The sequence below is a fragment of the Xiphophorus maculatus genome, chromosome 8, assembly GCF_002775205.1.
Source record: "Xiphophorus maculatus strain JP 163 A chromosome 8, X_maculatus-5.0-male, whole genome shotgun sequence".
NCBI lineage: Eukaryota > Metazoa > Chordata > Actinopteri > Cyprinodontiformes > Poeciliidae > Xiphophorus > Xiphophorus maculatus.
In genome coordinates this window covers 10,834,265-10,846,925 of record NC_036450.1, presented here as the reverse complement: position 1 = coordinate 10,846,925, position 12,661 = coordinate 10,834,265, and the positions used below count along the sequence as shown (strand labels likewise).

The 12,661-nt window shown below is 37.4% G+C and overlaps 1 protein-coding gene across 3 annotated transcripts in view; it reads left to right on the top strand.

Annotated features, from left to right (window-relative positions):
* LOC102222530 (A-kinase anchor protein 2) overlaps positions 1-12,661 on the top strand; it is a 78,463-nt gene that overhangs the window by 25,690 nt on the left and 40,112 nt on the right. For all 3 annotated transcript variants that reach the window (XM_023338461.1, XM_023338460.1, XM_023338463.1), the window contains exons 4-6: positions 1,052-1,173; positions 10,505-10,619; positions 11,063-11,084. In XM_023338461.1, coding sequence (XP_023194229.1) covers positions 1,052-1,173; positions 10,505-10,619; positions 11,063-11,084 — 259 coding nt within the window. The remainder of the gene's footprint in view (positions 1-1,051; positions 1,174-10,504; positions 10,620-11,062; positions 11,085-12,661) is intronic.

The following is a 12,661-nucleotide window of genomic DNA, read 5'->3' as shown; positions in this document are numbered from 1 at the left end:
TTTCTAAGTGTTTGTGCAGCTCCTCACACTTTTAACCTTAAGCTCCCAGATCTACAGTCAAGCAATGAAGTGTAAACAGCCTAAGGTGAAGCAGAGTGTTCACCCTCGACTCTGTTGTGGTAACAAACAAAGCCGTACGGGCAGATGGAGACGTTAGTCACGTAAACACAGCTTCAGAGACTTCTATAAAGGATTCCCACCAACCTCTGTGGGGGAGGAGACTGGCGACCCTGTGGTCTTTGTATATTAAATGCTTCATGAACCAAACAACTTCATTCAAAGATTTACTGTAATGCCTAAATAACATAGTAAATCTTATTAATTTAAACACTGCAGAGGTGAAAGGAAACAGATAAAGCTGTAAACAGATTTAACATTTAAGTAAACCTTAATGTAAAAGCTTTTTTTTCAGGACTCATGAGAATTTTCTGCCATCATTATTTTAACTCTGTTATTTCAGTTGCATGAACCGCGGCCAAAACAGATACTAATAGTTATTTATCCCCAAAATATCTATAAACATTTTGAGACTTGTTTTTCCTGTGTGGATGGCTTGTGCATTTCCACAGGCATAATATTCCCAACATTTAGCTGCCATCATCTGTGGCATTTTACAATTTAAACAGCTAAAGTTTTGGTTTTTACACCCAACATTCACACTCAAGATTGCAATTTTATAGTGGCTCCATAGTAATTTATTTGGAATGTCACACGAAAATGATTTGAAATGTTATTTACATAGAGCCACCTATAAATGTTAAGGGGTGTTAGAGGTAATTCTATCATGTTTTATGGTGTTTAAGTTCAAGTTTGCAAACAAAAACAATGGAAATTGAACCAAAAAAAACCATAGGTTCCTCTTTTGGGACGTGACATTTCACCTTTCACCTTGCAGTCTACTGTGATTTTAATTATGTTTCAGAAAGTAACCTCTGTGACAAAGTTGTAGCTTCATATCCTTCATTTAAAATTCATAACAGAGAGCTAATATAACTGGTTTTGTGTTGACATCCAAATCTCCTTTATTTTACTGTTTTTGTGTCCTCTGCAGTCCAAAGCAATGCGGGAGCGATGGCTTCTCCAGGGAATGGGCGCTGAGGAAGAGGCGGCACGGCGGAAACAGCTGGAACACGATGAAGAACAAGGGAAGAAGCTCGAAGACATCATACAAAGGTAATGCACTGTTGCTGTTTGGATTTGGGTTTTTTTCTCGTGCTCGTCTTGGCAGGATAGCTTGTTCAAATGTTACACTTCATCACAGAATACACTGTTGCAGATTTCCAGTGAGAATGTTGTCACACTTTAAGACAATTTGACGCTGAACGGATGTTTGTGCCTGTAAATTAAAGCTGCCACATCTGCTAAACATGCTGTTGCTCTGTTTTCTGGCAAAAGCTTTTGACCGATTTATTACAGCTACATGCAGATCACATAATCTATTTGGATTCCCTTTGTGCCTTTGTAGTTTGCTGTTTATTAGTTTTCTTTTTTGCATTTCATTCATGTGCTAACCAAAATAGGTCATCTATCAAAGACAAAACATCAACTGCAGCATCCGTCTTACCTGATGCTTATTATTGATGCGAGCGAGAAAATGTGTAATGTCGATCGAAAACTATAAGGAGAGCAACTGAAAAGCAGGGTGTAACTCTGAAAGGGAGGCGTGACAGATACTGATAGGACTGAAAAATAAAATAAAGAAAAGGGAATGAGTGATGTGATCCTGCATGAATTTCCCTTGTTTGTGACTTTGGGAGGAGCTTCCTGATTCCCACTTAGCATTACTGCAAGACAGTCTCTTATTCCCTGGTGAAGTTTACGGCCTGAGATCATGTTATGAATAAAGTGCCAGCAAGCATCACACTAGGTTTGAGATGTAGAATAGATTGTGCTGCTCTGTGTCTTCTCTGAAACAGAGGCAGACTGATTTAAAAGAGTCTGCTGTTATGTTCTCTGAAATCAGATGGGGTTTTTTGTGGAGCTTGCAGCTTTTATAAACAGAAAAGAAAATTTTAGTAAAAATAGATCTTTTTTTCACCAAATCTTGTACTAAAACTTATTAAAAATTACTACATATCTTTTTAAAGTATTTTTTCACAGGTCCATTCAGGCTAGTTTCCTTAAGAACAAATATTGGATTAAAATCCTCTATGAATTCAGGTGCATATTTTGCCTTGAAGTGATTTTGATAAACGGTCAGTTTTTTTGTTGTTGTTGTTTGATTGTTTTTCCAAATCTTTGGGAAATTTACTAAATAATTTTTAAAAATCTCATGCTTCTGAGTGAAGCAAATAAAATCAGTAAACCCAAACTTGTGTAAATGCCTAACAGTTTAACATGACAGAGATCTAACAATAGCCTTAATGTCATCAAGAGTAAAGTAATTCCTGATGGAATCACAGCAGCTTTTTACAGTAGAAGAAAAATGAATAGTGAGATTAGAGCAGACCCAGATGTTCTGGACCAGTCTGCCATCACTGGCTCACATTCCGATTCCAACTCCTCATCTGTCACTTCAGTGCATGAAAGAGACTTTGTTGAATGCTGTGGATTATCACTTGCTTTGCAATAACATCAACAGAAGACGCTGTCAGGAACACGGAGCCAATAGTCAATCTGGTATAAACAGAAAAGCAGTGAATGCTCAAAGAGCGAGCATTGTGTCGCTCCAGTACAGTTGTTCATATGACTCACTTCATTCAGCTGCTATTGGACAGAACCGCTTTCTGACACCCTTTTAAACATATTGCCCTTGGTGGTTTTAATTACTTTACAAAACCCAATTAAGCTTGTAATCGCACAGCTTGTGTTTTATTTTTATTTTTTGTAGCAGGCCTACAACACATTGAAAGAGGACAGAAATAACAGTGACACTGCAATAAAACTGTGATTTTAACCTGAACAAGCTTCAAAAAAGGGATGTTGTTTTAAACAACTGGAGTCAGTTTCAAACCCAGTATGTGGCGCCAGAATAAATCTTGACTGTATTGCTTTCACCAGACAGCAGAAAGTTTTGACTGAATCTAGATACAGCATTCAGTTCAGGTCTTACAATGTCAGATTTCCAAACATCTTGGTTTTGTTGTGAACCAGGATGTCAGATTTGCAATACATTTTGTTAAAAAGACGAGTTCAGATTAGGGACGCAAACAATGAAGCGACGTTTTGCTCGTTGGTTTCTAAAACCGATTGGAACTTGTTTTTAGCTAACGAGTTCCAATTGATTAAGTAAAAACGTCCGCTTAGTTGTAGTTTGGCCGCCATCCAGAAGAGGGCGCCGCTGGTCATCTTTAAGAGGAGCCAGTTGACTTGGGGACTACTTGACCAGAACGGGAAGGAGAAACGTCACTTTAATGCAGATCTCTTTTGAAATGTAAGCCCTCAAAAAGCTCCTTAAGTTTCATCTTTTATTTTTCTATTCTGCAACTTAAGAATAAGTTTCAGAATAGAGGTTCCTGTTTTGTGATGTTTTATAAATATATCTAAGTTTAGTAATATGAGAAAGCCACCCAATTCTGTTTATTCAGTAAGTACTTAATACAGCGGTCACAAAGGAATGTTTGGTTTTTTTTAATTCAACATATTCTGAACTTTTCATACAAGAGAACTCAAGTTTTTAAGAAAATGGCTGCTTATCATTAGCCAATTGAAAAGATCAATCAACTTTAGCTTAAGTCATTAATCCATAACTTGGATCCCTAGTTCAGATGTGTGAGGTTAAAATTATTCATCCAGTAAAGATCACAGAAAACTTGTGTGGAAGTCTAAAGAGTTTTTTATTTGCTACTTGAATGTGTGACCCCTTTATAATAACGACAGTCTGTTAAGAAGTTGAAACTATAGCCCAATTTCTTATGCCTAGAAAAAATAAGTGGAATTACTTTGCAAAAAGAGCAGAAGGTGTTCTGTTAATTTCAAAGCTTCCCTCATTCATTTCTTTAAGACTTGGATTCGGAGGCAACGTTAAATATCAAAAAAAAGTATCAAAGGACAAAGCAAGGATACTCAAAAACGTTTAAATGAAGTGCAAAGAACTGAAGGATTTTTGATTCTTGAGTATCTGTAATTTATTGCTTTCACCTCAGGTGGAAAAAGAATGCTGAGAAACTCGACACTTTGTCTGATGACATTGTGTGAAGGTGGGACATATTTCTACGTAGATGTTTGAACAGGAGAGGACAGAGACAGGCGAGCACGTGTTAGCATGTGAGTGTGTGTATGTGTATGCACATTTTAAACTGAGGGTGTGTCGTCTATATTTACTCACTGTGGGACACCGTCCCAGAATATCCTGTAAGAGGGGGATCTGGAGTCTTTCCACTGCTGAGAGGGACAGAGGTGAACTGTTAGGGCTCACTAGTGAACTATCTCAACACGCTGGAGTACGAGAGAGAGAGTGAGATAAATATGGTGTGTAAAGGTGTGATCAAATTTAAAGCCTGGATTTCTGTGATGAAAAGCACACACTCTTCCATTCCCCTACATCAAAAAAGTTTCGGAAATGCAGTCTCAGTCCAGACGCCCTGTTCATCCTTGCTGTTTGTATTCTATTGCAACATGCATTAGAATGTTGAATGCAAGAGAAAAAGACAGAGGAGTTGGGTTTAAGGATGCCTTGCAGTTTTTTCTAGTTTTTCTAGAACAGCTGTGTGTGTCTTCAGAGAACAACTGAGCTACTGAGCTACAAGTGAACAACCGTCCCTTCAGAATATTCCCTGGAATGTAAAAACTTAATGAAAAACATGCTGTTAAAAACAACAAAAAATCCCACCAAAACATCTGGAGAACAACGACGGCTTTATGCGCTGTAAGCCTTAAACTACAAATCACATTAAGAAATATGATCTTTTTTCATACAATGTCTTGCAAAGGTATTTAAATTCCTTGAACTTTTCAACCTTTTGTATGTAGACACAAAGTTCTGTGTCTTTTTGAGATTTCTTTGACAGACTGGCACAAAGTAGTGCACAAATGTAGGGCAAAAGGAAAATAACGGGTGGTTTTTACTTGTTTTATGAATAAAAACCTGAAATGTGCATGTATCTGTACTCTGTCCCCTTTATTCTAGCTATACAGTTGAAGGAGGTGGATACTTTGGCAAAGCACAGTACTTAACTACTGAAACTGACAGGGAGGAGACGAGCACAGACGGAGAGATAACAGAAGACATTTCAATGTGAGGAAAAGAAGACTCCAACTCTGCAGAGATGCACAAAGGGTCTGAATAAAAGCGTGTAGCTGCAGCCGCTGTGGTTTTACAGACTTGTCTGTCATTACATGGCTGGGATAAGTAAATACAGAGAGGGATATTTAGCAGAGGAAGGTCTTTTCGCAGGGTGGCACTGACCCATGCTTGCCCACACCGTGCCTCTTTTGGATTACTGCTCGTTTTATGTCGCAGCAGACGGCTTTGTGCAGATGTCGCCATCATTGTGAGGGATCGGTGTGGTTTCCGTTCTGTGCACACATCGGCCTCAGATGGTCCGGTTATATTTTACCGCTCTATTTAAAGCAAGAGCAATGCGGCAAGAGGAGGCCTTTGTGTGCTTATTTACACCGACGGTGCACGTATCAAAATTAACTGTGGGTCTGCGGTATGTAATTAATACACCCTGGCCCACTTTTCACACGCTTTCATCCGTGTTTAATATAGTTGCATAACCAAACATTATTGTTTATGTGTGTAATCAAAGTCCGTCTGATGTTCCCTAGCGAACCCCTGGCCTCCTCTCATTACAGATCAATGTTGTTGCATCTTATCTTGTTGTAGCTATCAATAAATTACCAGACCAGAAAACCTTTTAGTTCTGAACTAAACACAGGAGATCTTTGTGCAGCAAGCTTCACACATTGCAGCAAGCTTAGTGAGATGCCCTATTACATAATCTTTGCAGAATTTTCTTTTTGCTTCAGAAAGGTAGCTGTAGGTTTTCCAGGTGTGGGAAAGTGTGATGCATGTTGGATGCCTGCACAGAGGTCCAGCTCTGAGCTCTGAGCAGACAGAATGTGCCTACTCATTTTGCTGTTGTTGCCAACATTTCACTATGCAATATTATTAATCTTCATCATGTACCAACAAGCTACCATAGTTATATTAGGGTGTTTTTTGTTGTTGTTTTTTAATCAAGCCTAAGGAGGTGACTTTCTTGCAAATAGGAGACAAATACCTTGCAGTCCTTTAAAAACGTAAAGGTCTGCAAAGTTACTGATTGAACTAATAAATGTGTATGAGTGTGCTTTGCTTTTAGAAAATGTTTTCCCAACCCAGGCAGTCCACTTTTATTCCACACTGCCGCTTGGTAAATATTTGCTTTTGTTGGTTTACTTTCCTAACCTGAATTCTTGCCTCTATGGAAGATGAGATCAATTTTTATTAAAGCTACAACGCCCTCTATGGGCAATTGCACCTTTGGTAAATAAATAAATAAAAAATGTCAAAAAGCCTTAAATTGAATTGCTCTTTTATCACAAGAGCATAATCTTATTATGAAAAAATTACTATGGATAGTTTTTTTTTTTTTTGATGATCTTTTGTCCTCATCCAACCTTTTTTTTTTCTACATCTCTACTTTTTTTTTAGCTTTTGATTTTTTGCCCTGTCTGAAGATTTGGGTAAATTTACATGAGCAGATTTTTCTCATAGATTTCTAGACCTATATTTGAGGATCTTTAGGACTTGTTGTTTACACAAATAAAGAAAAATGTCAAGTATGTGTCAAACCTTTTTAATAAATCCCTAATTGGTGCAGAATCAAACAGTCCTGGTGAGACTAGTCTTTATATTAAGGTTTTTATTTTTAAGCTTGTCTATAGAGGGTGCTCCCAAAGACAAGAAGACATAAAAAATTATTTGTTTTGTTTCCATAAATAAAAGTTTCTCAAGATGATTTTTAGTTTTAGCTTTACATACTACTAATACCATCTGAAAGCAACTCATACCAAACACTGTGAGAGTATTTTGAAGCCATAGATTAATTTCTGAATGCTGCAGTTTTAACTTAAAAGTTTCCCACCAAAATAGAAGGGACCCTTTTTAGATCAGTTTAAATTCCAATATAAACATCCTGGTTTCAAATTCTTTTCATCATTAAACTAAACTCTTATGTTTATGGTATGCTTGATTTTTTTCTGCTTATAAATACAAAAATAATCAAATCTAGATTTAATTTTCCCATGAAAAATGCAGAGGATGAAAAGACATTTGAGGAAATTGCTCTTGTTTGCAGCATTCCCATATTTTGTGCAGGGATTTGTTTAACATCTGCTAGCATATTTGTTTGAAATTGTCTTTTCAGCTGTGTTACATTACATTTTTACATTTTTAATTAAAAACAGTCTGACACCGAGTTGTTGAAAGGAATAAATCAGCTGTACTCATCTTCTTAAGGAAACATTTTGAGAAAGCACTTTCATTGACCAAATTTCAGAATGCATTGTGTATTATTTTTAAAGTTCTATCCTTCTTCTCTGGATCCTTTGAACGTTAAACAATGGGTTGGATAAAGTCTCTAGACGGTGAGAGAAAGCTTTGTCTGTGAATGTAAGGCCGTGATGCTAACTTAAAAACAAGAACAGTCTCCCAGAAACTAATGTATGGCTGATTTATTCATTCACAAAACAGTTTTTCCTTCTGTTTAGCATTACTGTCATGTTAAAATACCCAGTTTAAACCGTCAGATCTAAACTCAGATGAAACAAAGTTGCTGTTTAAAAACAAATTTTGCAGTCACTCATACGGACAAGCCAAATATCTTCTGGAGAAAAGCTAAATGCTCTGGTGAGATAAAGACTGAGGTACTTGGCCACATTGAGACAGTGAGCTTTCAAACCCAAGAACTGTCAAACAAAATGCTGGTGGCATCATACAGTGGTAGCAGTGAATTGCACAAATTGAAAAAGAATAAAGGACACACACCACAGAGAATATAATTAATAACTGTATCATGGTCTTATTTGTTTATCTCGTTGGATCACTGTCTCACCCTGTGGATACACACATGAAACCAGATGTGCAGCTCTACCTTCATGTATGACATAGAAAGCGGTTGCTGGCCTCTCAGGGGTAAACATGGCAACTGGGTGGCCTGTAGTTCGGAAACAGGGCGGGTACAGTGGCAAGTGTTGTGGTCCTTCCAGGATTATTAGGAAGCTTCGTGGAACTCTGATGTTGCAACATCAGGGTCTCCGTTTATTGTTCTAACCACTAGATGGCACCAAATCAAAGCCTCCTGAAATCCAACGAGCCTCTGTAGACATAAAATAATTTAAAGATGTTACTGAAAGATGAGACTTAAATAACATAAACACATTTAATCTAATCTAATAGTCAGATGGATTATTGAGATAAATGTTCTTTCTTTAGATTTTAACTGTTTCTTCCAGCTGACAGTTAAAATTAAATTCCAATTCATTTTTTATGTTATAAACACATTAGACCCCACAGACAGCGAGTCTGAGTGCATCAGCAAAAGAGTTTTGCAGTCATATTAAATAAACAAAAATGTGTGTTTGATGAGGCAATTACTGTTTTTTTAAACAAATGGGAGAATTAGCAAGAAATTGTTCATATAGCAGAGGGAGTGATGTGCATTATTTATTTGGCAGAAGAATAGCTAATTGTAAATGTGCTTTTACAGAGTTAAATTGGATCTCTGTATCCAATTTAAGGCAATTTATATTGTGTGAAATCCACAAGCTCTGAGCATCCAAACACACAAGGACACACCCCAAACATCATTCAGCCATGGTTTCTTGCAAATTGTTTGAACTTTTAAACATTTTTGCCACAACAGAACAACAAACTTTAATGTATTGTTGTAGGAAAGCATTTTTCAAAAGTGTTTAAAGAAAAACATCTGAAAAGTGGGTCTCCACTTGTAGTCAAACCCCCAAAGTTTCTAGAAATGTGTTGCAACATCAGTTGTGTCTTTTAGGGTATGGCTCCAACATAGAGGAGCAGCATTCAGCTTCTATGCACCACTAAAATGGAACAAACTTCTAGAAAACTGCAAAGTTTCTAGAATTACACAAAATGTAATTCTTATTGCTTGTTTAATAATTGATGACTGCAAGAAGTTTTTGTGATATGAAGCAGTTGGAATTGTCTTGTTGCTGAAATATGCTGTGCAAATAAACCTTAATTGACTTGGCTCTACCTGCTTTGCAAAACAACATGCTAGAAATGTTGCCTGTTGATGGTAAAAATCTAGTCTGATACTTTATTGGACTTGGGTCTGAAATTGCTTTTCAAAAACAACTTGAAAGCAAGCTCCACTCGACTCTTGTGCACCATTTTGTGTTGGCGCTTCTCACAAAGTCTCAAAAAAATACTTTCAAATCTGTGGTTGAAACGTGACAAAAAAGAAAGCTTGAAAAGACATGAATACTTTTGTTAGTTCTTTTATTCAGAACAAAATCCACATATGGAAATAAATGATGAAGCATCCAACCCCCCCAGGTCAGAATGAGGCAACACAACCAATAACAATCTTCAGAGTTCTGGTTCCTGTCTTGTACAGTGATATGTTTGTTAAAGTCTTTCCATAAGCAAGGACAATTTAAAGTGCCTTTTGTTAAGACAAGCCCTTAAATTTCTCATTTTAGATGACCCTGACTAAAATAAACTAATTGTTGTTCTTCAAACAATACTTTAAAGAGGCAAAGAGACATTTTTTGGTTCAGAACAATTCTGTGTAAATAGAGGGGAAAAAAACGTATTTGCATCCAATGGGAATTTGACATTACAGCTTGATAACGTTACTGCTGCCACAATGACGTACTGTATGTGCATGCTTTGTACATGAGAGAAGTATTTTGACCATGAGCACAAATGTAACAGGATAATTAGTTCCTGTGTAATTTCATAGGAACATCCACAAATCTAACAGAACATCGTCATCCTCACCGCTCCCAGATAACTGACTGAATTCCCACCGAAGTCCAGACTTGAACAAGGTCAAGTTATTACAGGAGGTCTAATAATTTCAGTGATGTGTTTTGGGTAAAATGTCCCTCAGATAAAACAGTTCTGTCATAACCCCAAAGATTATGACAGAACCTCATAGGTTCACTAAATTAAGAAGGACTGCTTCTTAATGTGGTATTGTGTTGAACCCTTTTACCTTTCATTCTAACACACTCTGACCTCACAAATACCACATTTCCCCCGAGGGACATAATCTGAAGCAAGGGAACAAGCCGTGGTCCTCCTCCCAGAGAACTTCCTAGTATTGTTGTTACATCCATCTCTTAAAAATCTATGAGCATGGAGTGGACATGCTTTTGTATGAACACAGTCTTGTTTGTGTTGTAGTTTGGAGAATTGTGACGATGTGTAAAAATTGTCACGTTTTAGGGGGGGAAAAAGGAAGTCAAAACAGTAATATTGTAGCTCAGTCCTCAGCTACATTACAGTTGAGAGATGTTTTCTAATGTACATGACACTATTATCTAACTTTCACCTGTACAAACATCAACCTTTTTGAGGGATTTTGTCTGCTTGCAGGTTGGAGTCTGAGATTAGTACACTTGAGAGTGAAGAGTCTCAAATTTCTGCCAAAGAGCAAGTTCTTCGCCAGCGCCTGAAAGAGACGGAGCGCTCCATAGAAGACCTGCAAAAGGTAAAAAAAAATCTAATTTAATCTGTAAAGCCTAAAAAATGTAGTAATTTGTGACATTTAATTGAAAGGTCTGAAAATACTGAAATTACCTGACTAGTGCTGTACTCTGGCATTAAAATAAATGTCAGCTGCCCACAAATTATAGTTTTAGTTTATTTTAAATCTGTTTTTTGGTATTTTACTGACAATGTGGTTTCTCGGAGAAAGGATTCAACCTAAACGCTTGTTGTTTTTTTTATATTTAATTTGAAATACTAATGTTAATCAAAACAATGAAGCAACCTCATTAACCTGAAAGCACAAAGAATATGAATAGCACTAAGATAGCAGTCATATTAATAAACTACTAGAGATCAGTTAGAGATCAACATAGACTAGATTCATATTCTGTTGGCCTGCTCTGCTGCAATAGCTTAAATAGATTTTGTCTCGTCTTTTTGCAGAGTCTGATGACCCAGGAAAAAGGTAAGACGAATGAAAAATGAACATGTGAAAATGCTCACATAATATGAGGCCAGGTAAAAGTCACATGATGCCTCTTTTGTTTTTACACTGAACTAAAATTGCATCCTGGCATTAAAAATAACTGTGGATGATCTTTACAAGTTGTCAGAGAGGTTTTCTGAGGAACAGTAAGAGATCACCGGAACCTTAGCCATAATATGAGGCCATAACATGTGGTCAACACACACGTGTGTGTTGACCAAGACAAGACTGGCCATGTTGCTCACATGACAATCCTTTTGGTGGTGTGGATGATGTATGCATTACATCTGCTGCTCACCAAGCAGCTAAAACAATGTTTAGAATAGAAGTTTACAGTCACATAATCACAGTCATAAAAACCATCTATAAAGCCATGAAAACCATATTTAGACTTAAAAGTCCCAGTCTTATTAGAGTCCAAGAATAAATAAAAAAAAAAGATTTTATTTTTCTTTTAGAAAATATTTTCTTTCTTTTTTTTCTGTAAGCACTCGCCAAATTAAATCCACAGTGCACTTCCCTGGTTTGAAATTTTAGCACAGGTCATGACCCTTAGCAATCTGCAGCACTCTGTACAGGAAATCAAATAAACTGCAGCCTCCTATACTGCTGGTTAAGCTGATGAAAATACTGATGGCGGTTCCACCTCTACTTGTAGACTGAAACTGATGATGAAGGTGCAGAAACTCCACACTAGTGCCAATGTGATACCAAAGATAATACTTTGCGTTAGGATAGCACTGAAAGAGTCTAGTAGGGTCATAATGGCCTTCAGAAACTTCCAAATTTACCACACTTTGGCAACTTTCTATCTGTCCAAGAGGCTCTGGAGAGTCAGTCCTAATCTGGAGTGAAATAATCCTCAGAATTTGATACATTGAGTAGCATCAGGCTGTTTTTTCATTGCAGTTTATGAACTTTATTAATATCCTTGTTTAAATGTAATTTATTTGTTCCATAAGATATTTTGCAAAGGCAAAACAAGGTAAAGACACTGTAGTCCAAGCCAAGTGGATTTCTTGGATGAACTCATGATGATTAAACCAGCTGCAGCTTTTTTTTTTTTTATCATCTACTTTTGCTGACTTTGGTGGTTTATTATAAAGGCCTTGTTTGCTTGTGTATTTTGGACATTGTACTGCATTAATGAAACTGCACAGTTTAAGGCTGCGGTAATGAGAAAATGGAACAAATTTACACACGCACACACACCCCGACGCATACATTGAAAGTGCAATAACTTGACCCTGAACTGTGTTTGTGTGCAGCTGCATGGCGGGTGTGTGAATAATAGTCTCGCTGAGGCAGGAGAGATGGAAGCCAGAGCTCACTCCTGAATCCCCCAAACACACAGCCAGCCAGCCACACGCACACACACGCCTCCACACAGACATAAATATATACATGCACTGAACCAAAACTAACTCACACACACAATGAAGCTCAGCGAGACTATTGAAGCTCACGCCTACACACAAGGCCATGACTCTGCACCTTCTAGCCGCTGCCTTTATCTCCCCACTGTTCACCAACAAGCCTCGTAAGCCCCTGATGCA